At 37.6% G+C, this 16526-nt stretch overlaps 1 protein-coding gene across 2 annotated transcripts in view; it reads right to left on the bottom strand.

Moving 5' to 3' along the window:
• SLC30A7 (solute carrier family 30 member 7) overlaps positions 1-16526 on the bottom strand; it is an 88076-nt gene that overhangs the window by 61503 nt on the left and 10047 nt on the right. For both annotated transcript variants that reach the window (XM_004385727.2, XM_023739997.1), the window contains exon 3: positions 4744-4857. In XM_004385727.2, coding sequence (XP_004385784.1) covers positions 4744-4857 — 114 coding nt within the window. The remainder of the gene's footprint in view (positions 1-4743; positions 4858-16526) is intronic.

Raw genomic sequence — 16526 nt, 5'->3', positions numbered from 1 at the left:
TTTCCATTAAGTATATTTGGATTAGTTAAAGTCATTAGAAACAACTTTAACTTGGCATTTTACACGTTCAAGCATCATTCAAAGGGTGCTGACAGCAGTTAATCACTCTGGTCCTTAAACAATATACTGGAAGCATCCAAATGCTGCTTTCTCTAACCTTCTATGTTAACTTCTAGATAATACAATTTTTACTGTAAAAATATGTTTAGAGAATAAACTACTTAAAAAGTACACTATCCAGTTATGTTGGAGTTTGCCCTGCCAAGTGCATTCCAACACAGCATATGTATCTATCCTCAGGAATAATGCATACTTCTATCTTCTAACACAAATGACTTAATACATTATTTGTCAAAGAATATACATACTTTTCCTCTGGAGAAAAAGTTCATTAAATTTAAATAATTTGCAGCCTGCTTTCCACAACCCACACTTAGGAATATATTTAATAAATCCACAGGGTTACTGTTAAAAAAATAAAAAGTACTTTCTTTTAACCCATACTTCTAATCCATAGTTAATGCCTGACTGAAAGCTTTTTGCCCTTGAGTTCAACTAGATTTCAAGATCAAAGGCACGAATGTTTTTTCAGGCATCTTTTTGTTCCAAAAGCCCAGCTTAGTAGGCGCTCCATAAATTCTGATAAGTTATTGGGGTAAAGTGATTTAATTAGGCTTATTTGCTAACCTTGGCTGCAAGTTTAAAATTAAAACCTGTGAAAACCAGACACATATGCATTTACAAATGACTATGTTTACTTGAACAGAGTGAGTCACAGAATTAGAACGTGTAATTCATGAATGTGGTGAGTGCTGTTGTCTAATTAAGCACGGCTGGTGTTTGGATTCTTCTGTTAGGGCAAAAAAAGATACAAGTATATGTACATATGTATATAAGCATGTATGCATGCATCTATCTACCTACAGGCTGTATATAACTTTTATATTGGCTTTGCTATTTCAAAAATAGGAGCGCAGCAGGACACAAAGATGATTTTTATGTAAAGAATACTGACAGGTCTTCTCTGCCTCTCAGATTCCCCCTATTGTTTCCTCTATTACAGAGTCAGTCAGCTATTGTAATTTTGTTGAATTGGAGGATTTTTGGGATTCATCCCTAGGCTAGCTCATTCAGTTTCATTTTGATGTGCTGACATCAGTAGTTAACTATTGCTGCTATTTACTACTACTGGGAAAAACAACAACAACAAAAAAAAAAAAACAACCAAAACTGCTGCTGTCAATTCCAGCTCATAGCATCCATATATGGCAGAGTAAAACTGTCCCATAGGGAGCAGCTGGTGGATTCGAACTGCCAACCTTTTGGTTAGCAGCCTGAGCTACAGCAACTATTAACAGTTTCAAGCTTTTATTCTCTAAATTTTCTCTTCCCGAAAGGTTTTTTAAAAAGCAAATAAGGAGAGGACAGTATAAGAAATAACAAAAAAGTAAAGAACAGGATAGGAAATTTTAAAAAAGACAGCAAAAATATTACTCTATTAACAAGTTAAAGTTGAATATTAAAACCTGCTGTGCTATTGAAGGATTCAAAGCTATTGCTCAAAACTATCTTATGGCAGGTGACAATGCATTCTAAATATGAAACAATAAGTACCTCAAGAATAAAGAAACTGTGAAGAATTTTTAATAGTCACCTACGGTTTATCCAGGAAGATTGTCGAACACAATATTCCAATTATATTTCTGATATAAAACATACATGAATTACTAGTTTCGCAGAAAGCAAAAATATAACTTTACATATAATCTTTATTTAATGATTTATACTTAAGAATCTTTTAATACCTATGTTGCTGTTAGCTGCCATCAAGAAAATTCTGACAGCCCCGTGTGTGCAGAGTAGAAATACTTAATAGGGTTTTCAAGGCTGTGACCTTTCAGAAGTAGATGACCAGGCCTATCCCTCCATGGCACCTCTGGGTGAGTTCAAACTGCCAACATTTCGAGTATTAGTCAAGTGCTTAACCATTTGCACCACCCAGGGACTCCTTTAATAGCTATGCTGTTGTTGTTGTTAAGTGCAGTTGAGTTGAATTTTCACTCATAGCAACCCCATGTGACAGGGCAGAACTGCCTCATAAGGTTTTCTTGGCTGTAATCTTTATGGAAGCAGATCACCACGTCTTTCTCCGGCAGAACCACTGCATGGATTTGAACCAGCAACCTTTCGGTTAGCAGCTGTCATGGATTGAATTATGTCCCCCAAAAAATGTGTGTGTCAGTTTGGCTGGGCCATGATTCCTGGCACTGTGTGATTTTCCTGTATGTTTTAATGCTGCCTCTATGATGTTAATGAGGGAGGATGGGTAGCAGTTGTGTTAGTAAGGCAGGACTCAGTCTCTAAGATTAGATTGTGTCCTGAGGCAATCTCTCGAGATATAAAAGAGAGAAGTGAGCAGAGAGACAGGGGGACCTCATACCATCAAGAAAGCAGTGCTGGGAGCAGAGCGCGTCCTTTGGACCAGGGTCCCTGCACAGAGAAGCTCTTAGTCCGGGGGAACACCGAAGATAACCGACAGAGAGAGAAAGCCTTCCCCTGGAGATGACACCCTGAATTTGGACTTTTAGCCTACTTTACTGTAAGGAAATAAACTTTTCTTCCACTTGTGGTATTTCTGTTATAGTAGCACTAGATAACTAAGACAGCAGTCTAGTGCTTAACCATTTGTGCTCCTTAACAGCTATAAACCAAAAAAAACCTACCGTCATCGAGTCAATTCCGACTCATAGCAACCTTACAGGACAAAGGAGAACTGCCTGACAGGGTTTCCAAGTCTGTAATCATTATGAAAGCAAACTACCACATCTTCTTCCCGTGGAGCAGCTGGTGAGTTCAAACCGCCTACCTTTCATTTAGCAGCCAAGCGTTTAACCACTGCACTACCAGGGCTCCTCTTAATAACTACAGTTCAAGATTATTTAAATATCAGCAATATAGTGTTATAAAAAATGTTCTTATCTAAGCTTTCGAACTGTGTGGATTTATACAGATAAGGATTTCTTGCCCTATGCTATTGAAAGATAGAATTAATTTTTCTCACTTTTTATAATTTTACAAATAATCATATCCATACAGTTAAAGTCAGCAAGTTCTACCAGAGAACTTCATATGTCTCTCTTTTAGCACTTGTCACTATGCATAGTTGTTCTGGTATTTTTACAGTACTGTTTCCCCATCAGATCACAAGCTCCTTCAAGGCAGGAGTATGTCTTACTCATTTTTGTATCATCAGATACAGCGAAGTATTTGACTCATAGTGGACCCTCAATAAATATATGAAGACAGCAAGAACATGTGCAAGATAGACAGTGTGACTGCCAAAGAAGGAAAAGCCAAGCTGTGGAGAAAGATGAAGTAGTAAGGAAGAAAGAGTAAAAGAAAGAATGATGGGTATAGGAGATGGTGCATAGAAGTCAGAGGATGTGAACAGAATGATCAAAACTGCACAGGAAAGGGAGACTCAGGGTACGAGAATCTGTGGGAGAGAGAAAGGGAAACTGGGAAAGGAAGAGGAAAAAGAATCAGAGCTAGGGAGGTTAACAGAGGGGGAGAGGGAGAATTAGAAATCTTTACAAAGTGGTAAAGGGTAGGGGAGAGATCAAGAGAAAACGAATAAGAAAAGGTAGACGAGGAAAAACGTGAGAAAGGAAGGGAAGAGTAGAAAGAAGGAGGGAGAAGAGAGGGATACAGAAAGATCACAAGTACAAGCCCAAATCCTCCAAGGAAAGGACAAGGGAGAGAGAAGGGAGTTCAGGAGAAGATAAGACAATGGCTATGAAAATGGGACAAGAGCAAAAAAAGGAGAGAAATTAGGAAAAACAGATGAAGAGAGGAGGGAAAATGGGAGAGAATGATCATGGGGGAGAGGGAGAAGGAAGAGGGAAAGAGAAGAAGGGAAAGAAATGACAAGTAAGCAGGAGAGAGAAGGGAGCAGGAAAGTGAAAGGGGGTGGGGAAAGAAAGAAAAACCATGTTAGTCTGGGCTTTGCTTACACACAAATTTCAAGGCAAAATAGCCTATGGGCTGACAAAAGAAAAAACTCAAGCATCATAAGTCAAATAATCGAAAATCCATTTCTTCCCCCATCAGAGATGGCAAAAAGCAAACTCTGCTTCTAAGGGTACTCAGTTCAGAAGACCAGATAATTCAGTATAGCTCCTTCCCCATAAAAACACTCTCCAAATATTTGATTAATTGTCCAAATTCAGCAAAAGTATGAGAAGTATTTTACACAAAAACAGGGCAAAGAAGACAAATATAAAACCATATTAGGAAACAGTGATTTTGAATAATATAACAGCAAACTATCACTCCAAAAAGAAAAAGAAGGAAAAAAAAAATGACCATTTTCGTATACTGAAACTCTTTTTTCTTCTTCTTCAAAAAATAAAATATGTTAAGAGCTGAGAATTCCCCTATATAGTAACAACCTTACCTAAAAAGTTTTGGTAAAATCAAAATGCCCTACCCGCTCAGCAAATAAACAGATACGCAAAACAAAGTACATATTGCAGATTCCAATTATATAATATTCAAACACAAGCAAAACTAATCCATGGAAAGTGGTTGCCCTTGGAGAGGTGTAAAGGAGGCATGCAATGGTTTTAAGGGTGTAAGTTATACAAGTGGGTTCAATTTATGAAAATTCATTGAGTTTAATTAAGATTGTGCATTTTTCCGTATATCTTGTACTTTAATAAAAATGCTTTTAAAAAGTCTTACCCGTAAGAGAAAGCATCATTATCTCTCCACTTGGAAATAACTGAAGCTGCCAATCCAGCCAAAATGGCAGTGCTATCGAAAAACATGTGAAAAGAGTCGGAAATCAAGCCTAAGCTGGAAAAGAACAAACACATTGGCATATTACAATAAAAACCAAACAGTAAGCATCCCTCTTTAAAAATTTAAGATTCAGCCTCTGCCCATCAAGTACTTCCCTTCTAAAGAGACAACACTGAAATCTGATACATAAAGATGTTAAGGAAAATTTTTAAACATCTGAAAAGGAAACTCTCATACACCTTGCCCATGGAAAAGCTCAGCTGCTGCTGAAAGACGGGTAAAAGCAAAATCTGTCTGTTGCTGGGCAACAGGTGGGAATCTGCCCACCCCGTGATCACTGGCAAAGGCCAGATGACACTGAGGGAGAGTAGAGAAAGCAGCTTTCTGCTATTGGTTGTTGTTGTTGTTAGGTGCCACTGAGTCGGTCAACTCATAGCGACCCTTTGTAGAACACAACAAAACACTGCCCAGTACTAAAGCACCATCACAGTCGTTGCTATGTTTGAGCCCATTGTTGCAGCCACTGTGTCAATCCAGCTCATTGAGAATCTTCCTCTTTTTCGCTGATCCTCTACTTTACCAAGCATGATGTCCTTCTCCAGGGACTGGTTCCTCCTGAAAACATGTCCAAAGTACGTGAGACAAAGTCAAACCATCCTTGCTTCTAAGGAGCATTCTGGGTGTACTTCTTCCAAGACAGATTTGTTCATTCTTCCGGCAGTCATGGTATATTCAATATCCTTCACAACACCATAATTCAAAGGCAGCAATTCTTCTTTGGTCTTCCTTATTCATCATCCATCTTTCGCATGCATATGAAGCGACTGAAAACACCATGGCCTGGGTCAGGTGCACCTTAGTTCTCAAGATAACATCTTAGCTTTTTACCAACTTTAAAGAGGTCTTTCACAGCAGATTTGCCCAATGCAATGCATCATTTGATTTCTTGACTGTTGCTTCCATGGGCGTCGATTGTGGATCCAAGTAAAATGAAATCCTTGACAACTTCAATATTTTCTGTTTATCACAATGCTGCTTATTCATCCAGTTGTGAGGATTTTTGTTTTCTTTATGTTGAGGTGTAATCCATACTGAAGGCTGTAGTCTCTGATCTTCATCAGTAAATGCTTCAAATCCTCTTCTGCTACTGGGAATGGGCCAAAATCTACTCCAGCCTAGGATCTTACACTGATACAAACAAAGCATTAATGGGGGAGAAGCAGGAAACTTGCTCCAGTTCAAGCCCTCCCTCAAATTTGGTACAAGGATATTGGGGGGCAGGGGGTAGAGAGGGTAGGTGAATAGAATACCCAACTGACTCACAGGCATACAGGGCCTGCCTAAGGCTGAGACTGCAGCAGGAGAACCTAGCAGCCCCCGTCTCATGTATTAGTACTGAATTAAGTGGAAGGCAACAGCAATCTCCTACTGCTCCAGAGCAGGAGCACAAAGAGCGACTCCGTTGTGGCTCAGGTGTGCCAGGCTTCTTGAAAGCTGTGAACGGAGCAAAGACACTGAGGAAAAACCTCTAGGACTCCAAATTCCACACTAAGCACAGGTAGTAGGATCCCATCACTAGAAAAATTTGAAGTCTATGGCATGTTGAAAGTAACTAGCAATAGAAAAATACAAAACCCATCTCAATTTGAGCTCAACTATTGACCAGATAGGTTCAAAACCCCCACACTAATGTCCTAAAAACAACAAAAAAGAGGTATGCTTACTTCTGGGCATAAATACTATTAACCTCAGTCTCTACTATTCTTTTAAACACAACATCTAGCACTCAATAAAAATTTGTAAGATACATAAAAAGATCAGGAAAAAAAAAAAAAAGCGTTAAAGCAGTCAACAAAGTCAAAACCAGAAAAGGCCCAGGTGTTGGAATTATCTGCTAGGACTTTAAAATAAATAGGATTAATATGCTACATGATCTAGTATAAAAGAGGACAAAATTGATGAACAAATGGGGAATTTCAACAGATAGAAACTATAAAAGAATCAAATAGAAATAATAAAATTTTAAAAAAAGAACAAAATCTACAAAATGAAAAATAACTTACATATGCTTCTGAGCACACTGGACACAGCAAAAGACTCAGATCGGTCAACAGAAATAATCCATAGTGATACACAAAGCAGAAAAGGAGTAAAAACAATAATAATAATAAATACAGAACAGAGCATCCAACATCTTTCAAGCAATATCAAACACAAAAATACTCAGGTTTGGAATTTCAGAAGGGGAGAAGGAAAAAAAAGATAACGTAGGAAATAAATTTAAAGAGAGATGTTTGAGAATGTTCCAAAATAAATGAAGGAAACAAAATCACAGATCCAAGAAGCTTAATGAATTCCAAGCTGGATAAACACAAAGAAAACACACTCCTACATACAGCTGAACACCAAAAAGAAAAATTTTTAAAAGCAACCAGAACAAAAAGAAAAGGAAAGGTACATACACAGAAACTGATAAGAATAATAGGAGATTTTTCATAACAAAATTATTCAAACCAGAATGCAATGGAACAACATCTTTAAAATACTGAAATAAAAAATACCATCAATCAAAAATTCTATATCCAGCTAAAATAACTTTCAGAAATGAAGGCCCTCATACATCTATGGTCAAGTGATTTCAATAAGCGTTCTAAGTTTGTTTAATAAGGAAAAAATAGTCTCTTCAATAAATGGTGCTGAGACAACTGGATCTCTACATGCAAAAGAATGAAGTTGGATCCAGACCTCATATTTCAGATCCACTGCCTCAAAATGGATCAAAGACCTAAATTTAGGAACTAATACCATAAAACTCCTAGAACAAAAGATAAGAGTAATGTTTTTTGGGATCCAGTTTTCGACAATGATTCTTAATGTGAAACCAAAAGCATAAGTAACAAAGACAAAATAGATAAACTGGACTTGATCAAAATTAAAATATTCTGAGTATCAAAGAACTTTATCAACAAAGTGAAGAGACTACCTACAGAATGAGAGAAAATCTTTGGGAACAATGTATCTGATAAGGGTTTAATATTCAGAATATAAAAAGAACCCCTACAACTCAACAATAAAAAGACAAACCTATCAAAAAATGGGCAAAGGACTTAAATGCATGTTTCACCAAAGAAGATATATAAATGGCCAATAAGCACACGAAAAGATGCTCAACATCCTTAGTGATCAGGGAAATGTAAATCAAAACCACAATGAGATACCACTCCAACCCCATCAGGATGGCTACTATCAGAAAAACAGAAAATAGTAAGTGTTGGGGAGGATGTGAAGAAATTAGAACCCTCATCCACTGGTGGTGGGATTGTAAAATGATGCAGCCACTGTGGAAATCAGTTTGGTGGTTTCTCGAAAAGCTAAACACAGAATTACCAAATGACCCAGCAACTCCATTTCTAGGTATATACTCAAAACAGGGATTCAAACAGATACTTGTACACCATTGTTCACTGCAACATTATTCACAATAGTCAAAAGGTAGAAACAACCCAAGTGTCCATCTGCAGATGAATGAACAAAACGTGGTATATACATCCAATGGAATATTATTCAGCCATAAAGAGAATTGAAGTCCAGATATATAGTATGACTTTGAAAACATTACGCTGAGTAAAATAAGTCAGACCAAAAAACAGGACAAATATTGTGTGATCCCACTTATATGAAATAATCTAAGATAAGCAAATGCATAGACATGAAAGTTTATTTGTGTTACAAGGGGCAGATGGGGGGAAGAAACAGGGAGTTATTGCTTAAGGGGTACTAAATTTCTATAAAGAATGATAAAAAAATGTGGAAACAGTGGTGATGGTCGCACAACATAGTAAACATAATTAATGTCACTGAATTGTACATATATAAATGCAAAAATGGCTGAAATGGTAAATGTTTTATTATATATATTCTGCCACAAAAAAAAAAAAAAGACAAAATAAAAACTTTTTTCAGACAACCAAAGCTGAGAGATTGCATTGCCAGCAGACCAGAGTGAAAGAAAACAAAGACGTTTCTTCAGGTAGGAATATGACACCAGATGGAAACTTGGATTTGTATAAGGAAATGAAGCGTAATGAAAATGATAAATATGTGGGTAAACATAAAAAATATTTTTCCTACTTTTAATATCTTTAAGAGAATATTGGTAATAGAAAACAATACAGAAAATCACCAAAACCACAAGCCGGTTTTGTGGAAAAAATCAACAAAATTGACATCTTCTAGGTAGACTGACCAAGAAAAAAAAAGAATCAAATTACTAAAATCAAGAATTAAAGAGACATTTATAGAAATAAAAAGAATTACAAGGTTATAATATGAACAAGTGTATGCCAACAAATTAAACAGCTTAGATAAAATGAACAAATTTCTAGAAACACACAAACTACTAAAGTTGACTCAAAAATAAACAAACCAAAACCAAACCAGGGCTTCTTCAAAAATAATAATCTGAACAGACCTCTAACAAGTAAAGAGATTAAATTCATAATTTTAAAACTTCCAACAAGGAAAAGCTCAGGCCCAGATACTTCACTGGTAACTTCTACCAAACATATAAAGAAGAATTAATACCAATCCTTCACAAACTCTTACAAAAAATAGATGAGGAGGAACAATTCACAACTCACTGCATAAGACCAGCATTATAATCATACCAAAACCAGACAAAGACATCAAAAGAAAAGAAAACCACAGACTAGTATCTCTGGAATGTACACTCAAAAGTCCTCAATGCAATTCTGGCAAATCAAATGCAGCAGTATACAAAAAGGACTACACTCCGTGATCAAGTGAGATTTGTCCCAAGAACCCAAGGTGGGTTTAATATATGAAAATCAATTAATGTAATACACTGTATCAATGAAATAAAGGACAAAAATCACATGATCACCTCAATACATGCAGAAAAGCATTTGACAAAATTCAGCACCCTCTCTGGCTAATCCACCAGCTGCTCCTTGGAAACCCTATGGGGCAGTTCTACTCTGTCCTACAGGGTCTCTATGAGTCGGGATCATCTCAACTGCAACGGGTTTGATTTTTTTTTTTTTTTTTTTGGTTTCATGACATGGTTTCAACAAACTTGGAATAAAGGGAACTTTCTCAATCTGATAAAGAGCATCTACAAAAGAAAAACAACAAACCCACAGCTAATATCAACATCACTGATGGTGAAAGATTGAATGCTTCTCTAAGATCAGGTACAAAACAAGATGTCTGCTCTCGCAACTTGCATTCAACATTGTACTAGAAGGTCTAGCCTGGACAGTTAGGCAGGAACTAGGGAAAAAAAGGAGGGGGGGTGGTGGCACACACTAGAAGAGGTAAAGCTATCTCTACTTATAAATGACATGATCTTGTATATAGTAAGTCCTAAGGAATCTACTAAAAAACTAAGGGTAGTAAAGCAATATAGCAGTGTTATGAAATGAATTAACTGTATCATCCCAATATATGTACTGAATTCCTGGGTCCTGTACTTGTAGATGTGATCCTGGAAAAAAAGGTTTTTGGAAATATGTTTTTGTTATGTTAATGAGGTCACACTAGAGTAGAGTGGGTCCTAAACCTAATCACTTCTGTGTTATCAAAAGAGCACAATAGGCAGAGACACACATACAACATATGACGACAGACACACACAGATGTATCTACAAGCCCATACCCTCCAAGGATTGCTGGCAGGTACCAGAAATAAACAAAAAAGAACCTCCGTCCGAGAGCCATGCCCTGAACTCAGACCTCTAGACTTCTGAACTTCGAGAAAATAAATTTCTGTTCTTTAAAGCCACTCACTCATGGTATTTTTTGTTACAGCAGCACTAGGTAACTAAGAGAGGCAGGATACAAGATCTATATGTAAAAATCAACTGTATTTCTATATGGAGTAATAAACAAATAAAAAAAGGAATTATGGAAAAAAGAAAAAGAAAAAACTTCCATTTACCATAACATCAAAAAGAGTAAAACAGTTAAGAGATAAATTTAATAAAAGTGCAAAACATACTCTGTAAACTACAAAATATTGTTGAAAGATATTAATGACTACATAAATAAATGGAAACATACCCCATGTTCATGTTGAGGAAGACAATATTGCTAAGATGACACTACTTGCCAAACTGACCTACAGATTCAGCACCAAAACCAAACCCATTGCTACTGAGTCAATTCCAACTCATAGCAACCCTATAGGACAGAGTAGAACTGCCCCACAGGGTTTCCAAGGAGTGGCTGGTAGATTCCAACCACTGACCTTTTGGCAGCAGCTGAGCTCTTAACCACTACGCCACCAGGGCTCCAAGATTCAGCACAGTCCCTATCAAAATCTCAACCGAGTTGTAGAGAAATACAAAAAATCCTAAAATTCACATAGAAAAACAAGGGACCCAAAATAGCCAAAACAATCTTTAAACAGAAGAATAAAGTTGGAGATCTCAAACTCTCAATCTCAAAACTTACTCCAAAGCTACATTAATTAAGACAGCATGGTACTGGCAAAAGGCTAGACATATAGATCAAGGAAATAGATTGAGAGTCCAGAAATAAACCCTCACACTCAAAGTCAATTCATTTAAACAAGGGTGCCAAGGCAATTCAATAGGGAAAAAATCATCTTTTTAATAAATGGTGCTGGATAACCACAGGCAAAAAAATATTTGCACAGTCAATTATTGTAACTGCTGTCAATAAGTTGTACATCTGAGAAGAGCTGAACTGGCAAACACTGTGCAATAGATATATTTACAATGACAAAAAAAAAAAGGGTAGCTGCTGAGCCTGCTCATGTACTACCAAACACCTCATGGGATTTGGTTCCTTGGTTTGGAGGTTTGGGGCCACAGTTTCATAAGACATCCCAGTTAATCGGCCTAATAACGTGTTTAGTGCTTCTGTTCTACTTCCTAGTTCGTTGTGTAGTAGCTGGGGTCTTAAAAACTTGCAAGCAGCCATCCGAGGTACAATTCACCTGGAGCAACAGAGAAAGGAGAGTCAGAACAGGAGAAGGATATGGAATGTGTGGCTAACTGCCTCCATGAACAACTGCCTCCTGTGTCATAAGACTGAAGAAGTGGATAGTACCAGACTACCATTACCAAACATTTTTGTCAAAGATTCCATAAAAGATTCCTGATCAAAAGGGTGAAATGCAGAACAGAATTTAAAATTCTCATGGACTATAGACTTCCTGGAGCCATGGAGAATGGATGAACCCCTGAAACTGCTGCCCTAAGATCATCTTTAAACCTTAAACCAAAACTATCCACTGAAGTCTCCTTAAAACTGAATGACAGCTTAGCTTAACTAGTAAAAAAAAGTCTTCCTTGATCATTATGTTCTTTCAAGAACTATCTTTATGAGATCAAATTGACAATATCAACTCAAAAGATTAGACTTGAAACTTTGGGGGCAGTGAGTTTTCATTAATGGGGGAGAAACAACTCAAAAAAGAAGGGTGAGAATGGCTGCCCAACAAGAAGAATGTAATCAAGGGAACTAAATTGTACATGTAGAAGCTGTTGAGTTGGTGTATGTTTTGTTGCATATATTCACAACAACAAAATGAATAAAATTATTTTTTAAAAAATTATGTGGACTCTTATCTCACACAATATGCAAAAATTAACTCAAAATGGATCACAGACTTAAACGTAAGAGCTAAAACTATGAAAACCTTAGAAGACAACATAGTAAATATTCGTGATCCTTGATTAGGCAACAATTTCTCAGACATGTCATCAAAAACACAAGCAACAAAAGAAAACAGAAAAACTAGACATCATCAAAATTTTAAAACTTTTATCCTTCAAATAACAGTATCAAGAAAGCAAAGATAGCACATAGGATATGAAAAGATATTTGTCAACTATATATCTGATACAGAGCTTATATCCAGAATATATAAAGAACTCTTACCACTCAGAAAAAGGTAATTTAAAGAAGGGCAAAGGAACTCCAGAAGATAAGCTAGATAACTGGGATCTTCTAAAAATTAAACACTTATGCTCATCAAAAGACTTCACCAGAAGAGTAAACAGAGAACCTATAGACTGGGAAAAAAATGTTGGCTATTACAAATCCGACAAAGGTCTAATCTCTAAAATCTACAGGAAAATCCAATACCTCTACAACAAAAAAACAACCCAATTAAAAAATGGCAAAAGAAATGAACAGCTATTTCACCAAAGAAGACATTAAAGCGGCTAACAGACACATGAGGAAATGCTCGCAATCACTAGCCATGAGAGAAATGGAAATCAAAACCACAATGAGATACCATCTCACCCTGGCATTATTGGCACGAATCAAAAAAACAGAAAATAACAAATGTTGGAGAGGCTGCAGGGAGATCGGAACTCTACGCACTGCTGACGGGAATGCAAAATGATACAACCATTTTGGAAAATGATATGGTGCCTCCTTAGAAAGCTAGATTTAGAAATACTATATGATCCAGCAACCCCATTCCTAGGAATATATCCTAGAGAAATAAGAGTCATCACACGAATAAACAAATGCACACTCATGTTTACTGCAGCATTGTTCACAATGGCAAAAAGATGGGAACAACCTAGATGCCGATAAACAGAAGAACGGATAAACTATGGTACATATACACAACGGAGTACTACGCAACAATAAAGAACAATGATGAATCTGCGAAGCACCTCATAACATGGATGAATCTGTAGGGCATTTTGCTGTGTGAAATAAGTCAATCACAAAAGGACAAATATTGTATGAGACAACTACTATAAAAACTCATGAAAACGTTTACAGACAAACAATTAATAGATAAGTGGTAACTTTGGTGAAAGGTAAGGCAGTACACGATACTGGGGAAGCCAGCATAACTTGTACACGGAAAGGTCATGGAAGCTCCATAGAAACATCCAAACTCCCTGAGGGACTGAATTGCTGGGCTGAGGGCTGGGGGACCATGGTCTCGGGGAACATCTAGCTTAACTGGCATAACATAGTTTATGAACAAAATGTTCTACATTCTATTTTGGTGAGTAGCATCTGGGGTCTTAAAAGCCTGTGAGCAGCCATCTAAGATACTCCACTGGTACTCCGCTCCTTCAGGAAAAGGGAGAATGAAGAAAACAAGATACGAGGGAAAGATTAGTCCAAAGGACTAATGGACCACAACTACCACGGTCTCCACAGGCTAAGTCCAGTACAACTAGATGGTGCTCGGCTACCACCACTCACTGCTCTAACAGGGATCACAATAGAGGGTCCTGGACAGAGCTGGAAAAAAATGTTGAATAAAATTCTAACTCACAAAACAAGACCAGACTTACTGGCCTGACAGAAACTGGAGAAACCCTGAAGTACAGCCCCTAGACACCCCTTTAGTTCAGTAATGAAGTCACTCCTGAGGTTCACCGTTCAGTCAACGATTAGTCAAGCCCATAAAACAAAACGAGACTGATAAGGCACACCAGCCCAGGGGCAAAGATGAGAAGACAGGAGGGGACAGGAAAGCTGATAATAGAGAACCCAAGTTCGAGAAGAGACGGTGTTGACATGTCATGGAGGTGTTAAACAATGTCATAAAATAGTACGTGTACTGTTTAATGAGAAGCTAGTTTGTTCTGTAAACCTTCATCTAAAGTACAATAAAAAAAATAAAGAAAGAAACAAGGGCAAAGGATCTGAGTAGACATTTCTCCAACATCATTAATCATCAGAGAAATACAAACTAAGGCCATTTCACACCCATTTTAAAAAAAAAAACAAAAAAACTCATTGCTATCCAGTCAATTTCAACTCACGGTGACCCTACAGGACAGAGGAGAACTGTCCAATAGGGTTTTCAAGACTGTAATCTTTATGGAAGTAGACTGCCACATCTTTCTCCTGCAGAACAGATGGTGGGTTCAAACCACTGACCTTTTGGTTAGCAGAGGAGCACTTTAGCCACTGTGCCACCAGGACTCCTTTCACATCCACTAGAATGGTTATAATCAAAAAGACAAAAAACAACAAGTGCTGGCAAAGATGTGGACAAATTAGAACCCTCATACACTGCTAGAATATTATCTGACAATAAAAGAAATGAAGTGCTTATATGAGCTACAAGACAAATGAACCCTGAAAACATGCTAAGTGGAAGAAATCAGTCACACAGGATCACAATACTGTATGATTCCATTTACATGAAATGTCCAGAACAGGCAAATTCACAGAGACAGAAAGTAATTACTGTATTTTTACACAAACAACGCTCGCCTTCTGCTTTTGTTTGCTGGCCATGCCCTCCCCCTGTGAGGTACTTGCATAAATGTAGTATGCTAACTTTTTTTTTTTTTACAGCAACATGTGGAAGAGGATTGGCATAGCAGCACTTGTGAGGGTGCCTCACGAGGGGAGGGCACGGCCGGCAAACATGTGCAGAAGGCGTGCATAACTTGTACAAAAAAATAGTAGCAGCTGCCTAGAACTGGGGCAGATCAGGGATGTAGGAATTATTGGGTGATGGCTGAGGGGTGCAAGGTATCTTTTTGGAGTAATAAAAATTTCTAAAATTGACTGTTGTGATAGTTGTACAACTCTGTGAATATACAAACAGCCAATGAATTGTACACTTTAAATGGCTGAACTGTATAGCATATGAATTTATCTCAATAAACCTGTTTAAAAATAGTAAGAACTGACTGTCTAAAGCAGTAAGAGTTAAGCTGCTAACCAAAAGGTTGGCAGTTCGAATCCACCAGCTGCTCCCTGGAAATTCTATGGGACAGTTCTACTCTGTCCTATAGAGTTGCTATGAGTTGTAATCAACTCAATGGCAATGGGTTTGGTTTTTGGTTTGTCTAAAGCAGAGGCTGGCAAGCTATGGCTCATGAGCCAAACTGACCTGCTACCTGTTTATGTAGTTTTATTAGAACACGGTTGTCATGGACTGAATTGTGTCCCCCAAAAATATGTGTATCAATTTGGCTAGGCCATGATTCCCAGTATTGTGTGACTGTCCACCATTTTGTCATCTGATGTGACTGTCCACCACTTTGTCATCTGATGTGATTTTCCTATGTGTTGTAAACCCTATCTCTATGATATTAATGAGATGGGATGAGTGGCACTTCTGTTAATAAGGCAGGATTCAATCTACAAGATTAGATTGTGTTTCAAGCCAATCTGTCTTGAGATATGAAAGAAAGAAGCAAGCAGAAAGACATGGGGACCTCATATCACCAAGAAAGCAGTGCCAGGAGCAGAGCGCATCCTTTGGACTCGGGGTTCCTGTGTGGAGAAGCTCCTAGACCAAGGGAAAATTGGTAACAAGGACCTTCCTCCAGAGCCCACAGAAAGAGAAAGCCTTCCCCTGGAGTTGGCACCCTCAATTCAGACTTCTAGCCTACTAGCCTGTGAGAGAATAAACTTTCATCTGTTAAAGCCATCCACGTGTGGTATTTCTGTTACAGGAGAACTAGGTGACTAAGACAACAGTTATGCTGATTCGTTTACATATTGTCTATGGCTACTTCAGTGCTACAAGAGCAAGGTGGAGAAGTTGTGACAGACTTTATGGTCTTCAAAGCCTAAAATATTTACTGTCTGTTTTTCTAATAGCAACAATGTATTGTGGAGTTTATAGCACATTGTCTTAGTCATCTAGTGCTGCTATAACAGAAATACCACAAGTGGATGGCTTTAACAAAGAGAAATTTATTCTCTCACAGTCTAGTAGGCTACAAGTC

The sequence above is a fragment of the Trichechus manatus genome, unplaced genomic scaffold, assembly GCF_000243295.1.
Source record: "Trichechus manatus latirostris isolate Lorelei unplaced genomic scaffold, TriManLat1.0 scaffold00144, whole genome shotgun sequence".
NCBI classification, from domain to species: Eukaryota; Metazoa; Chordata; class Mammalia; order Sirenia; family Trichechidae; genus Trichechus; species Trichechus manatus.
The sequence above is the reverse complement of the archived record's forward strand: the minus strand, read 5'-3'. Positions and strand labels throughout refer to the sequence as shown.